This window comes from Misgurnus anguillicaudatus, chromosome 3 (genome assembly GCF_027580225.2).
Source record: "Misgurnus anguillicaudatus chromosome 3, ASM2758022v2, whole genome shotgun sequence".
Taxonomy (NCBI): domain Eukaryota; kingdom Metazoa; phylum Chordata; class Actinopteri; order Cypriniformes; family Cobitidae; genus Misgurnus; species Misgurnus anguillicaudatus.
In genome coordinates this window covers 7968716-7995952 of record NC_073339.2, presented here as the reverse complement: position 1 = coordinate 7995952, position 27237 = coordinate 7968716, and the positions used below count along the sequence as shown (strand labels likewise).

Below are 27237 nucleotides of genomic sequence, written 5' to 3'. Positions count from 1 at the left end.
AACCGTCACATTACCATTTGAATTCCTTATATTTCACATTTACTGAACGATTTAGTAGTACAGGCTGAGTATCCATGTCATTGTTTCTATTTATAAAGCTTGTATGTTGCTTTGGCATGACAAACACATGTGATAAACTGATCGACGACGCACAAATTCTTTTGCCAGCCAATACAAAAGGTGTTTATAATATTTATTGCGTCCTTCAAGAGGCATTCTGGTTCTTATCTGTGCATTTGAACAGGGAAAAACCTGATCATCAAGACGTCATCACCCTCTATTTAAGGCGGTATTAGCATACATGAGCCAGTACAGGTGTCAGAAACGAAACAGGGTATACCTGCTAGAAGCAATCAAACCAACAGCGGATTAACAAACAAAGCGACTTTTTTCTTTCAACATTTATAACTTGGCTATTTATCTGCTCAACAATAGGTACGTTTTGAATTTTTATTGCTACTTTTCATTGTATTATTCATAAAAACATTTTTTTTCGATCTTTGTTCTAAACGTAATTTTTATTGTATTACTCTGTATGCACTGTAAAAAAACTTTGCTGCCTTTGCTGTCATGTTGACAGAAATTAGCTGTCACAACTTATAAAATATAGTTGAGAAAAGTAAACTTAAATGTGTTAGTTATAACAACTCACCTGTAGTTATAACAACTCATCTCTAGTAAATATAGATAATAGTAAGTTGAAATGACTTGTAAATCCGAGTTGATTCAACAATTTTTTTTATTTTTTACAGTATGGGTATTTGGGTCAACTATATTGTTGTAAATAATTAGAAAGGAAAAATAATAAAAATCACACCAATAGTCTGCCAGTTAAACTGTTTAAAGTTTTTTTTTTTAAAGAAATGTATATATGTTTTTGTACAAAAAATTACCAAAATGGACTGTGCCAAAGTCTTCAGCTACAATCCCACCCTCATATTTGTTTGTATTACTTTATTTCAATAGTCTGCTTTAGCCAGCATTGGGTCAAAAAGGGACGAGCCCAGCATCTGGGTTACAGTTAACCCAAATTTTTTTTATATTTGACCCAACAATGGGTTAAAATAACCCAACATTTTGAGTTGAAACAAGAGACTGAATGAGGAGACTGAAAAATAAATATGGATAGTCAAGAAACTTTGTTAAAACAACAAAGTTTGTGGTGGCCTAAGACCTTTGCACAATACTATATATGCGTTTTATGTGGCATATCTTTAAGATTATCTCACATTTCCAGATACTGTTTTCCATGTCAAACAGCAAATTTCATCTGTTATTCTGTGAAGGGACTTTAAGAGGATTTCTGAAATACTGTTACACTGTAAAATGTAAAAAGTTGGATCAACTTTAAAAATTACTTTAATTGGTAACATCTTAAACATGCAAGTTTTTCAACTTAAATTTTTCACAAAGTATTTTATCATTTAAACATAAGCCTATAAATTGAAAAAAAAAATATTTTTTTTGGTGTTACCAATTGAAGTATTTTTTTGATTCAACTTTACTTTTTACTTTAGCAAGATACATTAAAGAAATGAACATCAGACATAAAACTGTTAAATAGTGGCTAGAGTCATAACCGTCACATTTCACCCATTGGACTTCCTTATATTTACACATTTAGGCTACTGAACGATTTAGTAGTACAGGTTGAGTATCCATTTCATTGTTTCTATTTATAAAGCTTGTATGTTGCTTTGGCATGACAAACAAATGTGTTAAACTGACCGACGACACACAAATTCTTTTGCCAGCCAATACAAAAGGTGTTTGTAATATTTCTTGCGTCCTTCAAGAGGCATTCCGGTTCTTATCTGTACTTTTCAATAAGGGACAAACCTGATCATCAAGACGTCATCACCCTCTATTAGCATACATGAGCAAATTTTAGCTGTAATTCTATGAAGGGACCTTAAGAGCATTTCTGAAATACTGTTACAATGTAAAATGTAAAAAGTTGGATCAACTTAAAAAAATTACTTTTTTCAACTTAAAATTTTCACAAAGTATCATTTAGACATAAGCCTATAAATTGAAACTTTTTTTGGTGTTACCAATTGAAGTATTTTTTGATTCAACTTTACTTTTTGTAATATTAAGGATGCGAAAGTTATTTAGCTTAATGGCTGATAACCATTTGAAAATGTATTTGTGTACTATGCAAAACAAGGTGATATCCAGATTTAAAGATTTGGATAATATAAGGTTTTGGACAGAGACTGTTGTTCTGGCATTTCAAAGTTGATTCACCGTAAATCAATGTCAAGTTTAAATCAATTGTTAAATCAATCTTTTGATTATGCAATCTGAATTAACATTGAACAAACTGACATTATTTTAACCAAATTTAATGTTGATTTTTAAATATTTTATTAACCTTTTGCAATCGTTTAGCATTAACTGTTGTATTAACGTTGCTTTAACATTGAAACAAGAACTGACATTGACAATGACTAATATTTTGCTTACTTTGCAGGTATCCCATATCAAGATTATTTACATTATTTTAAAGATGGAGAGAACATTTTTTATCCTAATATGCATTTTAATCAGTAAGTAAAATATCTTTTTAACAATTATTATAAACATTGTAAATAACACTAATAATTTTACATGTCTGTATGTAGAGTATGTGAATTTTAAAATAGAATTCTTCTGTCTTCTCTAGAAACTGCCAGTTTGCAATCATCATCATCACCAACTACTACTTATTTACCCACCATGTCCACCACTAATGGAGGTGATAGCACAACAGCACCACAATCAACAGGGTCTACCTTTACTTCAACTGCCCCGTCTTCAACCCCCATTGAAAGTTCATCTGTCAGTACAGCTGAAGTATCTACGTCATCATCTTTAACCGCCACAACCCTTGCTGCTGAAACATCCACCACGACTGGAAGTGATACCACAACAGCAGCACAATCAACAGAGTCTACTGTGACTTCAACTGCCCCCTCGTCAACCTCCTTTGAAAGTTCAACTGTCAGTACAGCTGCAGCATCTACAACATCATCTTTAACAGACACAACCACTGCATCTACATCAGTTGAAAGTTCATCTACATCTGTTAGTACAGCTGCAGCATCTACATCATCATCTTCAGCAGCCACAACCACTGCATCTACAACAGTTGAAAGTTCAACTGTCAGTACAGCTGCAGCATCTACATCCTCATCTTCAATAGCCACAACTACTGCTGCTGAAACATCCACTACTAATGGAGGTGACACCACAACAGCATCACAATCAACAGGGTCTACCTTGACTTCAACTGGCCCCTCTTCGACCCCCTTTGAAAGTTCAACTGTTAGTACACCTGCAACATCTACATCATCATCTTCAATAGCCACAACTACTGCTGCTGAAACATCCACCACTAATGGAGGTGATACCACAACAGTACCACAATCAACAGGGTCTACCTTGACTTCAACTGGCCCCTCTTCCACCCCCTTTGAAAGTTCAACTGTTAGTACACCTGCAACATCTACATCATCATCTTCAATAGCCACAACCACTGCTGCTGAAACATCCACTACTAATGGAGGTGACACCACAACAGCATCACAATCAACAGGGTCTACCTTTACTTCAACTGGCCCCTCTTCCACCCCCTTTGAAAGTTCAACTGTTAGTACACCTGCAACATCTACATCATCATCTTCAATAGCCACAACCACTGCTGCTGAAACATCCACTACTAATGGAGGTGACACCACAACAGCATCACAATCAACAGGGTCTACCTTGACTTCAACTGGCCCCTCTTCCACCCCCTTTGAAAGTTCAACTGTTAGTACACCTGCAACATCTACATCATCATCTTCAATAGCCACAACCACTGCTGCTGAAACATCCACTACTAATGGAGGTGACACCACAACAGCATCACAATCAACAGGGTCTACCTTGACTTCAACTGGCCCCTCTTCAACCCCCTTTGAAAGTTCAACTGTTAGTACACCTGCAACATCTACATCCTCATCTTCAATAGCCACAACTACTGCTGCTGAAACATCCACCACTAATGGAGGTGATACCACAACAGTACCACAATCAACAGGGTCTACCTTGACTTCAACTGGCCCCTCTTCGACCCCCTTTGAAAGTTCAACTGTTAGTACACCTGCAACATCTACATCATCATCTTCAATAGCCACAACTACTGCTGCTGAAACATCCACCACTAATGGAGGTGATACCACAACAGTACCACAATCAACAGGGTCTACCTTGACTTCAACTGGCCCCTCTTCAACCCCCTTTGAAAGTTCAACTGTCAGTACAGCTGCAGCATCTACATCATCATCTTCAGCAGCCACAACCACTGCTGCTGAAACATCCACTACTAATGGAGGTGACACCACAACAGTACCACAATCAACAGTGTCTACCTTTACTTCAACTGGCCCCTCTTCAACCCCCTTTGAAAGTTCAACTGTCAGTACACCTGCAGCATCTACATCATCATCTTCAGCAGCCACAACCACTGCATCTACATCACCATCTTCAGTTGCCACAACCACTGCATCTACATCACCATCTTCAGTTGCCACAACCACAACATCTACAACAGTTGAAAGTTCAACTGTCAGTACAGCTGCAGCATCTACATCAGCATCCTCGACAGCCACAACCACTGCATCTCCAACAGTTGAAAGTTCAACTGTCAGTACAGCTGCAGCATCTACATCAGGATCTTCAGTAGCCACAACCACTGCATCTACATCCCCATCTTCAGTAGCCACAACCACTGCATCTACATCCCCATCTTCAGTAGCCACAACCACTGCATCTACATCACCATCTTCAGTAGCCACAACCACTGCATCTACATCAGCATCTTCAATAGCCACAACCACTGCATCTACAACAGTTGAAAGTTCAACTGTCAGTACAGCTGCAGCATCTACATCAGCATCCTTGACAGCCACAACCACTGCATCTACATCAGCATCTTCAATAGCCACAACCACTGCATCTACATCACCCTCTTCAGTAGCCACAACCACAGCAGTAGTTCAGGTGTTGACGGCTCTGGTGTTTAGCTCAAATGAAACGTTTACAACTGACCTCTCCGATTCGACCTCTGATGGCTTCAAGAACAGAACTAAGCTTGTGAAGGACCAGGTGAGTCTAGATCCCCTAGGTTTAAAAGGCAGACTGATAAGATCATACCAAAGGAGCAGTTCACCTAAAAATTTGAAAAATTATATGATGTACAGTACCTACCCTCTATCTTCTTTTAATAAAAATATCTCTCACTACTTCCATATATATTTCCCAACACGATGAAGCTCCAAAAAGCACAAACATCCATCATAAAAGCATTCATAATTTTTGGTTCAACTATTCTTTTAGGAAAAGAGGCAACAATTACTAAATTAAAAATGCAAATACATTATATTACAAGATTTTCATTAGTGACTGTAATTATTGTTTGTTACAGGTTGAACCAGTCTACAGAAGAAAGTATCCTTCATCCTTCATAAGATTGAATGTCTTGAGCTTCAGGTAAATACAGAACATTGCAATCCCTCGTGTGTGTGTGTGAGAGAGAGAGAGAGAGAGAGAGAAAGACAGAGAGACATTTCATTAATCTGATTATTTGGTAACATGCACAAAAAATCCATTATGACACTCAGTCTTAAACATATTACAGGCCTGGGTCAATTATCACTTCAACAGAACTAGCTTTCAACGACACATCCCAACTCCCAACCACTCAAGATATCAAAAATGATCTTCTGAGTGCAATAGAAACAGGAGATGTCAGTTTGCTGAAAATAGTTCCCAACTCAGTCACAGTCAGCACTACAGGTAATTCTTACAGTATTTCCATATCTCCAAAGTCTGATACTTTTTCTCTCCATTTGTATTTTAGTTTCTATTGCATATTTTTTGTTGTTGTTGTTGTTGTTAAAGTATTACCTACATATTTTTATTTTTCACTGCACATTCTATAAAGCTTACCATAATAATCATGAATCTAAAGCATATTATGAAACATATTATAAAATGCACGGCATTATATACTGTACCTTCTTTCATTAGCCACAACCACTGCATCTGCATCATCATCTTCAATAGCCACAACTACTGGAAGTGATACCACAACAACACCACAATCAACAGGGTCTACCTTTACTTCAACTGTCCCCTCCTCAACCCCCACTGAAAGTTCGACCGTCAGTACGACTGCAGCATCTACATCATCATCTTCAATAGCCACAACTACTGGAAGTGATACCACAACAGGACCACAATCAACAGGGTCTACCCTTACTTCAACTACCGCCTCTTCAACCCCCATTGAAAGTTCGACCGTCAGTACGACTGCAGCATCTACATCATCATCTTCAATAGCCACAACTACTGGAAGTGATACCACAACAGGACCACAATCAACAGGGTCTACCCTTACTTCAACTACCGCCTCTTCAACCCCCATTGAAAGTTCGACCGTCAGTACGACTGCAGCATCTACATCATCATCTTCAATAGCCACAACTACTGGAAGTGATACCACAACAGCACCACAATCAACAGGGTCTACCTTTACTTCAACTACCGCCTCTTCAACCCCCATTGAAAGTTCGACCGTCAGTACGACTGCAGCATCTACATCATCATCTTCAATAGCCACAACTACTGGAAGTGATACCACAACAACACCACAATCAACAGGGTCTACCTTTACTTCAACTACCGCCTCTTCAACCCCCATTGAAAGTTCGACCGTCAGTACGACTGCAGCATCTACATCATCATCTTCAATAGCCACAACTACTGGAAGTGATACCACAACAGGACCACAATCAACAGGGTCTACCTTTACTTCAACTGCTCCCTCTTCAACCCCCATTGAAAGTTCGACCGTCAGTACGACTGCAGCATCTACATCATCATCTTCAATAGCCACAACTACTGGAAGTGATACCACAACAGCACCACAATCAACAGGGTCTACCTTTACTTCAACTACCGCCTCTTCAACCCCCATTGAAAGTTCGACCGTCAGTACGACTGCAGCATCTACATCATCATCTTCAATAGCCACAACTACTGGAAGTGATACCACAACAGGACCACAATCAACAGGGTCTACCTTTACTTCAACTACCGCCTCTTCAACCACCATTGAAAGTTCGACCGCCAGTACGACTGCAGCATCTACATCATCATCTTCAATAGACACAACTACTGGAAGTGATACCACAACAGCACCACAATCAACAGGGTCTACCTTTACTTCAACTGCCGCCTCTTCAACCCCCATTGAAAGTTCGACCATCAGTACGACTGCAGCATCTACATCATCATCTTCAATAGCCACAACTACTGGAAGTGATACCACAACAGTACCACAATCAACAGGGTCTACCTTTACTTCAACTGGCCCCTCTTCAACCCCCATTGAAAGTTCATCCATCAGTACGACTGCAGCATCTACATCATCATCTTCAATAGCCACAACTACTGGAAGTGATACCACAACAGCACCACAATCTACAGGGTCTACCTTTACTTCCACTGCCCCCTCTTCAACCCCCATTGAAAGTTCAACCATCAGTACGACTGCAGCATCTACATCATCATCTTCAATAGCCACAACTACTGGAAGTGATACCACAACAGCACCACAATCAACAGGGTCTACCTTTACTTCAACTGGCCCCTCTTCAACCCCCATTGAAAGTTCGACCATCAGTACAACTGCAGCATCTACATCATCATCTTCAATAGCCACAACTACTGGAAGTGGTACCACAACAGCACCACAATCAACAGGGTCTACCTTTACTTCAACTGGCCCCTCTTCAACCCCCATTGAAAGTTCGACCATCAGTACGACTGCAGCATCTACATTATCATCTTCAATAGCCACAACTACTGGAAGTGATACCACAACAGCACCACAATCTACAGGGTCTACCTTTACTTCCACTGCCCCCTCTTCAACCCCCATTGAAAGTTCAACCGCCAGTACGACTGCAGCATCTACATCATCATCTTCAATAGACACAACTACTGGAAGTGATACCACAACAGCACCACAATCAACAGGGTCTACCTTTACTTCAACTGCCGCCTCTTCAACCCCCATTGAAAGTTCGACCATCAGTACGACTGCAGCATCTACATCATCATCTTCAATAGCCACAACTACTGGAAGTGATACCACAACAGTACCACAATCAACAGGGTCTACCTTTACTTCAACTGGCCCCTCTTCAACCCCCATTGAAAGTTCATCCATCAGTACGACTGCAGCATCTACATCATCATCTTCAATAGCCACAACTACTGGAAGTGATACCACAACAGCACCACAATCTACAGGGTCTACCTTTACTTCCACTGCCCCCTCTTCAACCCCCATTGAAAGTTCAACCATCAGTACGACTGCAGCATCTACATCATCATCTTCAATAGCCACAACTACTGGAAGTGATACCACAACAGCACCACAATCAACAGGGTCTACCTTTACTTCAACTGGCCCCTCTTCAACCCCCATTGAAAGTTCGACCATCAGTACAACTGCAGCATCTACATCATCATCTTCAATAGCCACAACTACTGGAAGTGATACCACAACAGCACCACAATCTACAGGGTCTACCTTTACTTCCACTGCCCCCTCTTCAACCCCCATTGAAAGTTCAACCGTCAGTACGACTGCAGCATCTACATCATCATCTTCAATAGCCACAACTACTGGAAGTGATACCACAACAGCACCACAATCTACAGGGTCTACCTTTACTTCCACTGCCCCCTCTTCAACCCCCATTGAAAGTTCAACCATCAGTACGACTGCAGCATCTACATCATCATCTTCAATAGCCACAACTACTGGAAGTGATACCACAACAGCACCACAATCAACAGGGTCTACCTTTACTTCAACTGGCCCCTCTTCAACCCCCATTGAAAGTTCGACCATCAGTACAACTGCAGCATCTACATCATCATCTTCAATAGCCACAACTACTGGAAGTGGTACCACAACAGCACCACAATCAACAGGGTCTACCTTTACTTCAACTGGCCCCTCTTCAACCCCCATTGAAAGTTCGACCATCAGTACGACTGCAGCATCTACATTATCATCTTCAATAGCCACAACTACTGGAAGTGATACCACAACAGCACCACAATCTACAGGGTCTACCTTTACTTCCACTGCCCCCTCTTCAACCCCCATTGAAAGTTCAACCGTCAGTACGACTGCAGCATCTACATCATCATCTTCAATAGCCACAACTACTGGAAGTGATACCACAACAGCACCACAATCAACAGGGTCTACCTTTACTTCAACTGGCCCCTCTTCAACCCCCATTGAAAGTTCGACCGTCAGTACGACTGCAGCATCTACATCATCATCTTCAATAGCCACAACTACTGGAAGTGATACCACAACAGCACCACAATCAACAGGGTCTACCTTTACTTCAACTGGCCCCTCTTCAACCCCCATTGAAAATTCAACAGTCAGTACGACTGCAGCATCTACATCATCATCTTCAATAGCCACAACTACTGGAAGTGATACCACAACAGCACCACAATCAACAGGGTCTACCTTTACTTCAACTGGCCCCTCTTCAACCCCCATTGAAAGTTCAACCGTCAGTACGACTGGAGCATCTACATCATCATCTTCAATAGCCACAACTACTGGAAGTGATACCACAACAGCACCACAATCAACAGGGTCTACCTTTACTTCAACTGCCCCCTCTTCAACCCCCATTGACAGTTCGACCATCAGTACGACTGCAGCATCTACATCATCATCTTCAATAGCCACAACTACTGGAAGTGAAACCACAACAGCACCACAATCTACAGGGTCTACCTTTACTTCCACTGCCCCCTCTTCAACCCCCATTGAAAGTTCAACCGTCAGTACGACTGCAGCATCTACATCATCATCTTCAATAGCCACAACTACTGGAAGTGATACCACAACAGCACCACAATCAACAGGGTCTACCTTGATGTCAACTGCTCCCTCTTCAACCCCCTTTAAAAGTTCAACTTTTAGTACATCTGCAGCATCTACATCATCATCTTCAACAGCCACAACCATGGCTGCAGGAACATCCACCACTAATGGAGTTGATACCACAACAGCACCACAATCAACAGGGTCTACCTTGACGTCATCTGCTCCTTCTTCAACCCCCTTTAAAAGTTCAACTTTCAGTACATCTGCAGCATCTACATCATCATCTTTAATAGCCACAACTACTGCTGCTGGAACATCCACCACTAATAGAGGTGATACCACAACAGGACCAAAATCGTCAGGGTCTACGATTGGTTTAACCACTCCCTCTTCATCCACCTTTAAAATCCTCACTAGTAACACAGCTGGACCATCCACCACATCAATAACTACAATAACATCAGGACCCTCAACAGCCAGTTCCAGCCACAGCACCACTTCCGCATTTACTCTGACAGTGCCACAAGCAACAGCAACAACTCAAAAATCATCTTCAACTGTTAGCGCAGGCACAACAACAACATCCTCCACAAATAAAGCTACTACATCCACTACTGCAGCAGCAGTCAAAACAACAACAAAATCCCCCACAACTAAATTGACTGCAATTACTACTGCAGCAGTCAAAACAACAACAAAATCCCCAACAACTAAAGCGATTACAACTAATACTGCAACAGCAGCAGTCAAAACAACAATAAAATCCCCCACAACCAAAGCAACTGCAATTACTACTGCAACAGTCAAAACAACAATAAAAACCCCCACAACTAAAGCGATTGCAACTACTGCAGCAGCGGTCAAAACAACAATAAAATCCCCCACAACTAAAGCGATTGCAACTACTGCAGCAGTGGTCAAAACAACAATAAAATCGCCCACAACTAAAGCGATTGCAACTACTGCAGCAGTGGTCAAAACAACAATAAAATCGCCCACAACTAAAGCGATTGCAACTACTGCAGCAGCGGTCAAAACAACAGTTAAATCGCCCACAACTAAAGCAACTACAACTGCAGCAGTAGCTCAAGTGTTGACGGCTCTGGTGTTTAGCTCAAATGAAACATTTACAGCTGACCTCTCCGATTCTACCTCTGATGGCTTCAAGAACAGAGCTAAGCTTGTGAAAGACCAGGTGAGTCTAGATCCCCTCAGATTAAAAGGCATATTGATAAGATCATCAAAAACTTAAAAGAGCAGTTGATGTACAGTACCTACCCTCTATCTTATTTCAATAAAAATGTCTCTCATTATTGTATATTTCCATATATATCTCCCAACACGTTGAAACTCCAACAAGCACATACATCCATCAAAAAAGCATCCATCATTTTTGGTTCAACTATTTGTTCAAAAGAAGAGACAACAATTACTAAATAAGAAATGCAAATACATTTTATTACAAGATTTTCATTAGTGATTGTAATTGTTGTTTGTTACAGCTTGAACCAGTCTACAGAAGAAAGTATCCTGCCTTCCTAAGATTGAATGTCTTGAAATTCAGGTAAATACAGAACATTGCAATGCCTTGTGCGTGTGAGAAAGACATTTCAATAATCTGCTTATTATTTGGTAACATGCATAAAAAACAGTCCTGTATGACACTCAATCTTAAACATATATTGCAGTGCTGGGTCAATAGTCACTTCAACTGAACTAGCTTTCAACTACACATCCCAACTCCCAACCACTCAAGATATCAAAAATGATCTTCTGAACGCAACGGTAGCTGGAGAAGTCAGTCTGCTGAAAATAATTCCCAGCTCAGTCACAGTCAACCTTACAGGTAAATCTTACAGTATTATCTCAAGGCAAATTGTAAAGTCTCTCCACTTGGCTCTGTAGATCAAATGCAATAGTTTCTATTGTAAAGTTATTTGCTTTACCTCTCTTCATTAGATTTTCCTTTATTTTAAAATTCTTATATTATTGTTATTGTATTTTATTGGTTTTTTTTGTTATAGTATTACCTACATTTTTTTTATTTTTCACTGCACGTCTATAAAGCTAACCATAACAATCATGAATCTAGAGCATATTATGGAACATATTATAAAATACATGGCATTATAAGACACAAAATTAACACTCATTTCATGATATTACACTGTACATGTGATTGATTTTGTCAACATGGTGTTACATCTAATTCGCTCTTTATTTTAACAGTTACAGCTACAACTGTAGCGGGAGCTGCTTCAACAACAGCAAGTAAAACCACTTCAAGTGGACCCAGGATTGAATTCGGTCTTCTCCAAGCAATGTTCCTCATTATTATGTCAACAATATTTAGACGTTACCTGGAGATTCATTAAATCAACCAAAGGATTAGGTTCAGCAAAATATGCTTGAACGAATTAAACAAATAGCAAGTTTTATTGCCTTTTATATAGTATTTACTGTTGTCACACTCTCACAGAATATGATTTATGGCAATATAGATACGCCTAATATTCCATTTATCCTTAACAATAAAATTCTTGAGGTGAAAAACAGTATGTTAATTTAACAGCAGGCTGTTACAATAATGCAAAGGGAAATATTTTATTTGATTTTATGCTTTCCTTTGGAAGGAAGAAGTAGATCTTTTTCCTCTGTAATATGTATTTTCTGATGAAAGCAGGTGTTTGTTCAACTGTTAGAAGAGAAAATACTTTTTCATTCATTGTTTATGTCTACTACATGCTAACATTGTACACTTTTATATTTAATTTTATTATAATAAACATATTTATCAAGTTTTTATGGTTTGCTATTATGTGCTAAATATTTTATAATAATGATCATATTGAAATATGTACTAAACTGCCATCAGCCTAGCAATATATAATTATGCAGTAAAATTCAGTCAGATACATTATAATTTACAGAACATGTGTAAACAATGTGTAAACTTTTCAATTTACTTCTATCATTTTATTTATACCGATAAATTGTGCAATATGACTAACATAAAAATAAATAAAGCAGTTTACATAAAATAGTGGTGTACGGTTTTATTTTCAACATTTTTACACAAACGGACAAAGTTTTGCAATGTCCATCCAACAAAATCAAGAAAAAAGATAAACAAAACAAAACAGCCAAAATTATTTCTTGCAACTTTCTCTGGTGCAACATTTTGGCAGCCACAATAAGAATGATAAATGATATGCAATGTGAATGTCAAAGGGCATTTTGAAAAATACTTCTATTTATAATAGAAATATAGCAGCAAGCAGCAATACCGTGGTCAAGTCAAAAAAGGCACAGAAGGAATTAAAGTTGAGGTTAAATTAGCAGTTTAAAGAACCTAGGAAAACCCTATGATTTCAGATGAAAAAGTGCACAAGTAATCAACAAAAATAATCAATGTTTTTGTCCACTGCAATTGTCCCTTTCTTATTGAGAATCATGGAACGCTAGATCTCTGTAGAAAAATGTGAGTGGTGCTTGCTTTGGCAAATCTTGGGACGCAAAATGTTACAACAAAGTTAATAAGTGAAAAGAGCCCATCCTCATTTCTTTACGATGTTCTGATGCAGAGATATAGCTCTTGCAAAATGGTTGCTAGGGTATTCTCATTGGTTGCAAGGGATTGAATTGGCAGTCACCAATGATTATACTCCAAGCTATGAAAGTTATAATCCTTGATGATTGAGTCATCATGACTCATGATTTTAGATGTAATATTGCAGTAGGTTTATGCAAAAATAACTATTTTCATATCTCAAGACCACTAGGTGGCACTTTGACGAAATTGTGCATGCACTCTTAGGTCATGACTATAATTACATCTAGCAAGTATTAGAGCTATACACATTAGTTAAGCGAAGAAACAGTTACATGACCATATAGGGGCTTGCTTGATGTCAAAGGTTTTGTTTATTTCCAATTTTCCAGCTCCCCTAGAGTTAAACATTTGATTCTTACCGTTTTGGAATCCATTCAGTTGATCTCCAGGTCTGGCGCTAACACCTTTTGCATAGCTTTGCACAATCCATTGAATCTGATTATTCCATTAACAACATGCCTTTTTTGAAAGATTTTTAATATTTTTTCTATTTAAAACGTGACTTTTCTGTAGTTACATTGTGTACTGAGACCGACAGAAAATTAAAAGTTGCGATTTTCTAGGCAGATATAGCTAGCAACTAATTCTGGCGTAATAATCAATGACTTTGCTTTCGTACCATGGCTGCAGCAGGCGTAGTGATATTACGCAGCAGTCGAAAATAGTCCCCTGCTATTGAAAGATACTAAGGTGACTATTTTCGGGGTCCTGCTTTATATCATTGCGCTTCTTGCAGCCATGTTACAGCAGCAAAGTCCTTGATTATTACGCCAAAATGAGAATATAGTTCCTTAGTCCACGATGTAACTACAGAAGAGTCAAGTTTTAAATAGAAAAAATATCTAAACTTTTTGGCTATTTTTTAGCGTGATGCTAATGGTCTAATCATATTCAATGGATTGTGCTAAGCTATGTTAAAAGTGGTAGCGCCAGACCCAGAGATCAGCTGAATGGTTTCCAAAACGGTAAGAATCAAACGTTAAACTCTAGGAGAGCTAGAAAATGAGCATTGACCCGAATTCCATAAACTTTTGCCCTGAGTGTCTCTAGATGCCACAAAGATTTTTAAGCAAATTGGACAAAAGCTCTAGGAGGAGTTAGAAAAAGTAGGTTTTCCAAAAAATTGAAAACAGCGGAAAAATGTTCATGACCGAAAATTACGTCACAGAGTGCAATGGAATCGTCTTGAACCAGAAGTTAAACAAAAATGTAAGTAAAACTTTGGACTGTTGGTGCGGCTAGCGGGTTTGAGATAGAGACTCCAAATTTACTTTTTGGACTGTCCTCTATCAGTGAATTTTCATAACTTTCCTACGTAGGCTTCTATGAGCTGCCATAGACACAATGGCCGAAGAAGAAGAAGGAAGAAGAAAGAACGAAGAAGGAAACCCCTAACAAGATCTGAATATGATATGATGAATCACTGATAATAACAGTCAATACTTGTTTTTTAAAGCAGCGTTCCCTAAAATACAATATTTGCATACACCCATTATAGAGGTGGGAGGTGAAACAGCAAACACCCGAAAATTCTCGGGGCAGCCGCATATGTCGAAAATTCAGTCAAAACCGTTCTATTTCATCATAAACAATCTGAAAACAGGGCTTTAAGTGTAAAATACAGAACTTGTCCTTTAATGTCATGTATTTTAGTTGTCAAAGTTGTCAAACTTGACAAATAAATGTTCAATAAAATAACGTGTGTACAATTGCTTTGTTTATCATTTCTTTAGTTTAATAATATTCACAAAATTTAAAGCATTTTTTTAGTAGACTTCACTTTCTATTGCATTGCTTTAAGATCTTTGATATAGGGTGACCAGACGTCCCGAAAAATTCGGGACAGTCCCGAAATCTAAGCTGTTGTCCCGAATCCCGAATCCTGCTCTAATTGTCCCGAAAATCATACTGAAGCTAAATCTTAATCCGAATCCCGCTTTAATTTTCCCGAAAATTATACTAAAGCAAAATCTTGAGTAGTAGTTGTCTGATAAAACATGAGCGAGGAGGTTAAGTCATCCTGCAGCCAGCCCCCGCCGGCTGCCCATTGGCTGCAGCCAGCCGCCGCCGGCTGCTCATTGGCTGCAGCATCTTGTTTTTATACTGTAGGCTCTCATTGTGCTGGCAGCAGTTAAAACCTCCACGAAATATGCTGACGTTGTATTGTTTCCATTAATGTATCTTATTCATCTATATGCACAAAGACAATAGGACCTTTTTGTTTTATAGAGTTGATTAAGAGAGCGAAAGTTGCAACAACCGCGAGGACAGTTGAAAGTGCAGGCAGTGACAGTCAGTCGCGTGAAGGAGTCAGATTGGTCAATGGCAGGCAAGGCACTTTGTTAAAAAAATACTTCTATATGTATTATATAAATTTATACGCATATGTACTTATATTAATAAAATATGATTAGTTCAGTAACTTCAGTTTGAAATTCCTTATTTCTATTATAAAATAAAGAAAACTATTATTGTATGAACTATTATTGTATAAAGTATAAAATACTATACGTATTATATCAATTTATTTATATGCACAGGGTCCGAAATTAACTTTTTGGCTCACCTGCCACGGGGACTGGTAGATGAAAAAATCCACCAGCCAAACACATTTTTTACCGGCCAGAATAATAAACAGCCTTTTTTGTCACATGTACATTAATTTAATTTGCTGCATTCATGGCAGGGCTCGCAAAATTTCAAAATCCCTGGTAGCCCTTGGGCAGGCACTCTTCAGTTTTTGGTAGCCCAAAATGAATGCAAGTAGCCCGAATAAAAAATACAGTACTTTTAATGTAGAATATTAAGACAAAACATCTATCAAAACACAAATTTGTTGTTTTGATGCTGTTGTTTTTTAAACAAACAAAAAGACTGGATTTCCATGTAAACCAACTTTTCCTGCTCATCCCCACACACCAGATTTAATCACCATTTAAAAGTGGTTTAGTGGGTCACAAAACTCACAGTTTGGATCATCCAGTTACTGATTGGATCATTTTTTCAATCAGAAAAACAGGGGCTACTGTCGCTTTAAGAGAGATTCTGCACAGAGTCACTCTCTTCACTGCCCGTACAATCTATATCACTTTAAAGTTTACTGCGAGAGATTTAATTTTCTTACGTGAGGATAGTAATGACTGACAGGACGAAGTTGGATGATTTGCCAAACAAATCCATGACAAATCATGACGGATTGCTTCCTGTACTGCGTCTTTTCGCGCGATCGCGAAAGTGAAAGTAAAACTCGAGCGCGCGCTCAAACGTAATTTAAATTCCCAATGCCTGAATTTCATACACCATTAATTTATTACCCATCCAAATCTGTGAAAGAATGCATAAGCATTTAAATATATGTTTTCCTCCCTATAAGTCAAGATAGCCCGACGGGCAGGGCGGGGATGCATTTTGATAGCTAATATGCAGCAGATAGCTGCAGACCGCAAGTTACCTGCAGTACTAGCTAGAAACAGACCGTCTCTAGTGCGAGACTTGGAGCGTAGAGACGTTCTGCGGCTAGCTCACCTCGTTCCCAGATCAGTTACTGGCAAACACGTTATATTGCATAAATATTTTGGTATGAAAATCACCCGCCAGTGTGGCGGGTAGCCTTTTGAATTTAGTCGCCAAACGGAAAATCTACCCGCATTTGGCGCTTGGCGGGTGTTAATTTCGGACCCTGTATATGCATATGTACTTATATTAATATGATTGATTCCGTTTGAAATTCATTTTCTTTTATTATTAAATAAAATTAATAAATAAAACTATTATTGGATGAACCACACCCCCCCCCCCCGTTACGTCTGCCCCCCCATCCCGTCCCGAATTTCAGCCAATCTCATCTGGTCACCCTACTTTGATATCTACTCAATTATTTTTAGTGGACTTCACTAATCATGACTACTGCTTTTCTTTAGGATTTTTGATTACAACTACTAAATTTTATTTGTGATAGGACATACATTTAATTATTGAAATATACTAGATTTACAGCTTTCAAATTTACTCAATATTTTTAAGTGTAAAAATTTTACCAAAAAAACTGACTATCATACACTGAAAATTACTTTAAAAATCCTAAACAATTTGCACAAACTGTTTTTTAAGTAAAATTTACTGGTTTTTAGTTCCTCTTACCTACCAAAATAAAATTAAATCTACTTTAACATGAAACATTTGTTAAATAATTTAGTGAATGTAACTTAATTATTTTTATTTTAGAAGTTAAATTTATTTATTTTAATTGTTTAGGTAATGTGTGTTACTTTTTTGAATATTGAAGCATTGCTGTCCTAAAATTGTAAAATAAATCGTATTTACTGTTCTATACTATTTGTTACTTTCTTTAACATGGTTGTATGGACTTATAACACATAATGGCGTTATAACACAGTCATTGAATAAACTTGATTCTGCATTTAAAACACACAAAACTGTGTTAAATATTAAATTTAAAGTTCTTATCAGGTCTTATTCTGCGAAAAAGCTTAAAAAATTCAAAATATTCAGGCACAAAGGATTATGGGTATTCCTTACATCAGTGGTTCTCAAACTTTTTCAGTGTGCGGCCCCCTTTGTGTACGGTACATTCCTTCGCGCCCCCCCCCCCAAAGAAAATTTATGACAAAAAAACTGTTCTGAAACTTCACATTTTAATTAAACAAAACATTAAATTATACAAAGTAGTGCTGTTGGTTAGTAGCCTTATTTTTTTAGGTTTAATTTCACAGAATTCGTGATAAATTAATGTATTTTATAAAATGTCATAAAACTGGGCCCCCCCGGCACCATCTCGCGGCCCCCAGTTTGAGAACCACTGCCTTACAATATGTGCTGATCATTTTAAGTTAATTTCACTTGAATGTTTTAGTTTCATGGATTTTATATGCTAAAGTTAAATGAACGCGCAAAATTACTTTTCTAAATTAAAATTTACTTGGTAGTTATTTTATGACTACGTGGTGACTATTAACAGTTAAATAATACGACCTACTATTCCTACACAGTTCATTTTGTACATGAATTAAATGTGTATTTATTATCATTTTACTTAGGAAAATGTAGTTCTTAACAAATGTTAATATTGCTATGTAGAAATTATGAGGGTTAATTTAATATATTTTACTACACAAAAAAAGTTCATTTTTTCAGTGCAGTAAAGGTTTTTACAGTGTAAAACATCATTTTAAAAATAATTATAAGTTTTAAACATCTTTAAAAAAAGAGAACTGGTTGAGAACACAGCTGGTTTAAATACCAGGTAACACACACACACACACACACACACACACACACACACACACACACACACACACACACACACACACACACACACACACACACACCATACAAACTGTATATTCTATTCCCCTTACCTACCCCATTCTCTAACCCCAACCATCACAGAAAACTTTCTGCTACTTTACATTTTCAAGAAACATCATTTTGTTTGATTTATAAGCTTGTTTCCTCATGGGGACATCAAAATGTCCCCACGAGGTCACAAAAACACTGGTATTCCTATCTTTGTGGGGACAATTGGTCCCCATGCACAACGTGATAATTACCAGGTACACACACACACACACACACACACACACACACACACACACACACACACACACACACACACACGCGCACGCACGCACGCACGCACGCGCGCCTTTTCCTGTCTCTTCAGATGCAACAAATCAAAGCAATAAAATACTTGTTTATACACAAGTACTACAAGCTGTCAAAAATGTCCTAATATGTAGGTATATGCAGGTATGAATAAATATATGTTGTGTTGCAAAACTGAACAACAGCACTGTGCTCCTTATTCTTATTTGAACCAAATCTCTATGGGGTGGTTTCCCAGACAGGGATTAGCTTAAACCAGGACTAGGCCTTAGTTTAATTGGGAAATATAACTAGTTTTAACAAACATGCCTCACTAAAAACATTACTTGTGAGCATTTTGAAGAAAAACAAAGGGCACTGATGTATTTTAAGATATGTCAATAGTTTTCAGTTTGGACAGCTCTTACATTTATTTTAGTCTAGGACTAGTCTAATCCTTGTCCGGGAAACCGCCCCTATATCTCACTGATGTGTTCTGGACTAAAGGACAAAGTATTTTTACAAGCTTAATGGCAGAAATGTTTTCATTCCATTAGATAGACATTATATCACAGATGTAGGTTGTCTATTAGTGTTGGTAACATGTCCCACATTGTCGCAAACAAACTTACTATGGTTTATTTTTGGGTGGTGGTCGCCCTAGTCATCCTATCACACCAGAGCTTATCTATGCATCTGATTAAGCAGGAAAACCTGACCATCAAGATATCACCCCACTTTACCCAAGGGAGTATCAGGACAGAGTGGTCAGTACAGGTGTCAGAACAAACACAGAGGGTATACCTGCTCAAATCAATCGAGCCAACAGCGGATTAACAAACAGACTTTATCCTTCATAGTTGACTTGTCTATTTATATGCTCAACAATGGGTAAGAATTGAATTTTTCATTAAGAACTATTTGTGTCAATTACTCATAAGATGTATTTAATTGATTTTCTGAAAAAAATTATTCAATTGATTTTGTGATTCATTTTTATAAAGGGATATGGGTCAAGGTCTGTTGGTGACCTGGACAATTAATGTTAAAGTTTCACAGTATCATACCAATACTAGCTGCAAGTTTAATTTTTTTTAAGCGTTATACATACATACTTCAGCTGTTATTTTGTAAATAATAAATAAATGCATAGGGGGTATGTTTGAGGTACATCAAATGCCACGCCATGATTTTAAAATGATTCATGCAATACTAACTGTAAATATTAATGGATGAGAAACTTATGTAGCTTGATGACTTGATGAACAATATTGAAAAGTATGAAAAGTATTACGTTTAAGATTTTCTCAGAGCACTTTCCTGGACAGGGTTTATATTAATCCAGGACTAGATCTTAGTTGTATTAGGACATTTAAGTTGACTTTAAAAACAAACCTTACAAAAAACATTACTGGTGTGCATCTTGGGACAAAAAATGGCACTGATATATGTTAAGATGTGTTAGGTTAATTTTAGCCTGGGACTAGTATAAGCCCCGTCCAGGTAACTGCCGCAGAGTGAATCTACATAACAGATATTTAAAGGACCACTGAAATGGTTTGGTATGTGCAGAATTATTTGACGTGGTGATGTCAGTTTAATTGAAACAAAGGAACTATTGAAAAAATCCTTTTTTAAAGTGCACCTATTTCATTGGTAAAAACAACATTTACTCTAAAAATGGCTGGGTTATTTTTGACCCATAATTGTTAAATATTGGACAGAACACATGCTGGGTTAAAAATTATCCCGTGCTGGGTCAAAAATGACCCAATGTTGGGTTGTTGTTATGCAACCATGGTGTCACGACAGGGTTGGAGAGACAGGAAGTAGGACGCATACGCAGGGTTCACCATGAAATAAATAACATTTAATATAAAATGAACAGAAACAAAACACGAGGAGTAAAACCATAACACAGGAACACGCAGTACATGGAACACAGGAACAGACATGAACGCAATGACAATGACAATGATCCGGCGACAGGTGAGAAACAGACAGCAGTATAAATACACAGTACTTAACACGGAACAGGTGTGATGAATCAGTTCATGAATTGTCCAGGTGACGTAATCGGAGACACAAACAAAACATGACACGGATCACCGTGACATGACCCTTCCCTCTACGAGTGGCTACCAGACACTCACATGAACAAAACAAACACAAAAGTCTGGTAGCAAGAGTCCAAGGGAGGGGTGGAGGGCTTGAGGACCCTGGCGCTGCCGGCAGCCGCCGGGACGAAACCAACAGGACGGTGGGCCGGACTGCGCCAGGAGAACCGGAGCGATCGCTCCGAGAACCGAGGCAGACGAATTACCCCCCTCCTGGGAATCGCCGACGATCCGATTCCCCCCGGAAGTCATCTCCCGTCCCCTCGCGGAAATGGGGACCCTCACTTCGGTAGCCACCCCGGGGAAAAGATCGGGCGTGGTCCGTTCCGGATCCCCCTACGAGCGGGACGGTGGTCCTCCGAGGGACCGTCGACGACGACGACTCAACCGTTGGGGGACCGCCTGGGCTGATCCTCCTCCCGCAGGCCCGCAGGAGCGAGCGATCGCTCACGGTGGTCCCCAAGAGACATCGGGGCTGGTGGAGAATGAACCCCGATGTCACTACTCCCCCTCGACGAAACTCCTGGGGGAGCCGCCCTCCGTGAACCCGCTGCGTCCAGTCTGGCCGGATCATTCTGTCACGACAGGGTTGGAGAGACAGGAAGTAGGACGCATACGCAGGGTTCACCATGAAATAAATAACATTTAATATAAAATGAACAGAAACAAAACACGAGGAGTAAAACCATAACACAGGAACACGCAGTACATGGAACACAGGAACAGACATGAACGCAATGACAATGACAATGATCCGGCGACAGGTGAGAAACAGACAGCAGTATAAATACACAGTACTTAACACGGAACAGGTGTGATGAATCAGTTCATGAATTGTCCAGGTGACGTAATCGGAGACACAAACAAAACATGACACGGATCACCGTGACACATGGGGTATAATAACCCAGCATTGGGTCAGTTTTGTGTTCTGTCCAATATTTACCCATTATGGGTCAAAAATAACCCAGCCATTTTTTTAGAGTGTTATTTTTTGTATTTGGTCAAATACAATGTGTTCGCATGGTTTATGGTAAAAAAACGCATTATTTTCCACATACTATACATTTTTGTAGCTTCAGATATTCTGGCTTCCTCAAACGCTTGTGATTGGCCTGAACACCTCTGACGTCAGCTGGAAATGTGATGCTCCTTAGCATGTTTGAAAGATTCGCTCACAATGCAATGCTGAGTTAACTTACAGGCTGTGAGTCAAAGTGGGAAGTCCACGTCAGCCGGCCCAGGAAGTAAACTGTTGCCTACAATCTATGTGTTTGTAGTTCAAAAAGAGATTTACGTTAGAAATGATAACTCGCATCGTTTACTTTGGTGTTTGTACCTTTTTGCATATCGTCAACATGTACACACTTACACACCAAAGGAAATGTAAATGTGTGAATCAGACAATAGTTTCTCTTTAAAATAACCAATAGTGCTTGTTTATGCAACAGTCCACGTAGAGGGCAGGACGTAGAGGGCAGGACGCTTCACCATCTAAAGAGCATTTGATTGGACAGGAATTTTGATGAGAAATTGAAGTGTAGGGTGATGTGATAATTTTTTAAAACTTTTTTAGTGCACGTGCCAAACTGTAAAGGGTGACCATACATGCCATTTTCCCTGGTCACGTCCTTGCCAGGATTTCGGGTGTGTCCTCCAAAAGTCGCATTTGTCAAGCGCATACATCATCAAAGTGCTGTTTACACCTGGTATTTAGATGCGTTTTCATCAATCGGATCAACAGTAGACAACACTAAAGACAGGTGTTTAAAACATTTTGAGCTCGTCCACTTTTGACCACATTTAGAGGTAGTTGAAAATACTTTGGACCCACTTTTCTAATGTAATTAGGGCTGTGTATTATTAGGAATTTCACGATTCAATTCAATTTCGATTCTTGATGCTTCGATTCAATTCAATTCAATATTGTTTTTATTTGCCTTGGTATTGATTCAGTAATAAGTAAATACACAAGTAATTAAGTACCTGAGTATATTTTTACAGTGTTTTCTACAGGATTTTGAGAGACTGTGGCGGTGATGACGTCACACGCCGATTAGCATATATGTGACGTCACTGCGTTACGTGTTTTACGCTGTTGAGGCGCTGCACGTAACATGAGAGCGAGGGGAGGCAGGCGCGTTAAGCGCTCGCTACAATGAATTAAGCCATTTTATAAAGTAAAATAAAAATGTAAATGGGAATCATGCTGTTTTGGTAAAGTGCATCTTGTACAATGCTGAACGCTCTCACTAGAGTGTTGCTCACAGCGCCGCCACTGGCCGGTGGGCTGAATCGATTCATAGGATTTGATGAATCGATATTGAATTGAGAAACAAATAATTGCAATGCATTGATGAATCAATATTTTTACCCAGCCCTAAATGTAATGTACCAAGCACAATGTTTTACAGCGTCTCTGACTTCTAGCGTGAACACACCATGTACAGCGCTATCTTTAGGCTGTCATTGATAAAACTAAGCATCGTTCTTAGTTTCATTTTGCGAGCATGTAAAAGCTGCGAGCTAATTTCATCAAATGCGCTAAAATATCAGAGAAATCTCTTACACAAAACACTATGCAGCATGTTTACTAAAAACACAAGCACTCTGACATAATATTAGTTTGCGTCAAATTAAACCCGTCATTTGTTGCGTCAAATTAAACCCGTTACATTTTTTAAGGTAAGATTAAAACTACAATGACTGTATGTCTTAAGAGAAATAAAACTTAATTTTATAATGTTTTTAACTGAAATGTGAGTACCTTGGTCACGTATGCAGTCAACAAATGCGACTTCAGAAGGACGCACCTGAAATCCTGGCAAGGACTTGTCTGGGGAAAATGGCACATACAGTATGATCTGAATGCTTATATCTTCTGTATAAGAATTTTGTCTTTTTAAGGGATGAATATGGGTCCCGGACAGGGATAAGCTTCAGCCATGACTAGGCCTTAGTTTAATTAGGAAATATAACTAGTTTTAACAAACATGCTTTACTAAAAACAAAGTGTTCCGATGTATTTTAAGATATGTCAGTGCAAGTTGTTTTCAGTTTGGATAGCTCTTATTTATTTTAGTCTAGGACTTCTCTGTCCGGGAAACAGCCCCTATATTCATCATATAAAGATTGGAAAAGATCTGAATGTGTGTTTGTATGAAAATGGATGGACATATGTAACTCGGATGGCTTGAGGGTGAGTAAATCATGGGGTTATTTTCAGTTTTGGCAGAACTATCGCTTTTAAATTGCCAGATTGAGCTTCACGGTATAAAGCTACAGTATCTTATAGTTGTGTGGATTAGTCTCTGTTGTTATGGATCTGAACAAAGCGGGATCAAGTCTTGCGAAATGAGGAAACCCAAAGTACCTGTAAGACTGGACTGTGGAAAGCTTTACTGCCTAGGGCAAACAAGTTACTCTAGTCAAAAATGTACAAGACAACACATACTTTTAAAAGTATAATATTACCATTATGTAAGGAATAATTGACGACCGCGACCAATTGTCTCCACAAAGTTACGAATACCAGTATTTTTGAGGTCCCCATTAGGAAACAATCTTATAAATCAAACAGAATAATGTTTCTTGAAAATGTGAAGTAGGAGAAAGTTTTTTGTGATGGTTTGGGGATGGGAATAGAATGTACAGTTTGTATGGTATAAAATGCATTACTACGGAATGTCCCCACAAAACATGGAAACCAGAATGTGTGTGTGTGTGTGTGTGTGTGTGTGTGTGTGTGAGTGTGTGTGTGTGTGTGTGTGTGTGTGTGTGTGTGTGTGTGTGTGTGTGTGTGTGTGTGTGTTTCTGTCTGTGTGTGTGTGTGTGTGTGAAAACCCTTCAGTTATACTGTACTGCTTACTTTGTAGGCACTACGTATCTTCTTTTGTGGATGGACAGAAGAGCTTTTATCCTAATATGCATTTTCATCAGTAAGTAAAATAATTTCATTACAATTACTATAAACATAGTAACTAACACTAATGATTCTTGTATGTGTCTGTAAAGTATATAAAGTTGTGGATAAAAATATTGGCCTGCTTGGTATGACAGGAATCTACTGGTGAACTGCCCGCTGGCCAAGGACCAGTGAGAGAGACATAATTAAATAAAACAGAGACATAATAAAAACATAATTTTTTAACATCTGACACTGTTTTATTAATGTTGGTTTGTTATCTTTCTCACAACAACATTCCTTTGATACGAGCTCTCCATTTCTGTGCAAAGTTAATCCTGATATACCTAAAACAATTGCCCCCGATGAGAGTACTGTGAAATTTCAGAATTAGAGTTTATATTTAAAATGGCCAATTGTTTTAACAAATGATGAATAAAATGTATATGTACACAATTATAATTATTATTTTAAATATTTGACACTGAAATCTTTTTTTGGCCAGTGAAAATTTTAGCAGGGCAAGTGAAAAACTGTTGGCCACAATTATTGGCCCCTCCTTCATTTAATCCTCCATTTGCAAAGATAAGTTAGTAAGATGGCAAGTGATAGATTATTCCTGCATACAGAATTTCTCCAGACCCTTCAAAAGTTGGTGCTCACTCCTCTTTAGTTCACTCCAATCATCTTTTTGGGTAGCACTTTATTTTGCAGTACGTGTACTTACCTTATACATATATGGTAAATACAGTATGTTGTACTTACAGACAAATGTGTGGTACTTACTTTTGAGTATCTTCATGGCAATTAAATGGTATCATTACTGTACTTACCAGTGGTACATATTTGGTAGTTATTGTGTAACTCTAGAGAAGTACTTGGTAATTCCAGCTACGTACTTATAGTGTAAGTATACAGTAACTAACAAAAAACACTACTGTACTTACAAATGAATGTACAATATAAGTTCTTATTTTACAATACATCTTATTTTATGGTCTTACTAGTTGATATAACTCACAGTGGCATATGTATACTATGCTATATCTTAGGTGGTAGGTTATTTTACAGTCCTGTTTCCATGCAGTTACTTTGGACCTTTTACGTGAATGTACCAAGTAGTTAATGTGTACAGTATTCAACGCTTGGGTTTAAAGAGTACAATAAAGGACGAAGATATTTAACATACAAAAATGGCACATCAGTAGTGTTTGTTTTTAGTTATCATATATGAATGTACACTTGCCTGCATGTACTAACCCTTACCATGTACATACAATTTGTAAGCACAATAGTGTTTGTTATTAGTTATCCTATTATGTACACTATAAGTACCTGTCATTAACCCACACTTGCCTGCAAGTACTAAATTCTTATATTGTACATTCATTTGTAAGTACAGTAAGTGTTTCTTGTTAGTTACAGTATACCTTCACTATAAGTATGTATCTGGTATTACCCAGTACTTATCTAGAGTTACATAATAACATACGTACCTCTACAGTAATGATTTAATTAACATGTAGATACTTAAAAGTAAGCACCACACATTTGTCTGTAAGTACAAAATATTAACCATATTTGTACAAGCTAAGTACACGTACTGTAAAATAAGGTACAACCATTTTTTGTATGGTTCAGGTCAGGAAACTGAGATTGTGCTCAATAACCCATTTTTTGTTGATTTGGAACCAATTTTTTGTTCTAATTTGTAAGTTTTAACCATGACCCGTGATATTTCAAGCAGAGAAAGTCAGGTTTTGACTCTTCAATCTGTTGCTATTTGATATGAAGCATGAAGCCATCTATCTAAATAAGATGTCCAGGACCTCTGGTATACAATTAGGTTAAAAACAATACAGGTCTGGTGGGATATAACTGTAGACATTGAGAACTGTTAATACCCGGTGTAATCCAAAGCATTTGGTGTTTTTTATGCAAAAAAGATTTAGTTTTATATGGCCGCAGAACCCAGTCCTGTTTAAAGTTTCAGTACAGTAAAATTATATATTTGTGGTTTGTTGTGATTTCTTAA

General features: G+C 38.3%; 1 protein-coding gene and 1 long non-coding RNA gene across 3 annotated transcripts in view; one reads left to right on the top strand and one right to left on the bottom strand.

Annotated features, from left to right (window-relative positions):
- LOC141358848 (uncharacterized) overlaps window positions 1-27237 on the bottom strand; it is a 144512-nt gene that overhangs the window by 10827 nt on the left and 106448 nt on the right. The gene's annotated exons all lie outside the window — the stretch shown is intronic.
- Window positions 291-12767, top strand: LOC129444066 (uncharacterized). Its single transcript, XM_055204425.2, has 9 exons — window positions 291-435; window positions 2477-2552; window positions 2669-5133; window positions 5453-5517; window positions 5666-5823; window positions 6058-11159; window positions 11467-11528; window positions 11653-11810; window positions 12194-12767. Exons 2-9 carry the CDS (start codon window positions 2513-2515, stop codon window positions 12337-12339), a joined length of 8196 nt encoding a protein of 2731 aa, XP_055060400.2. The 5' UTR covers window positions 291-435; window positions 2477-2512; the 3' UTR covers window positions 12340-12767.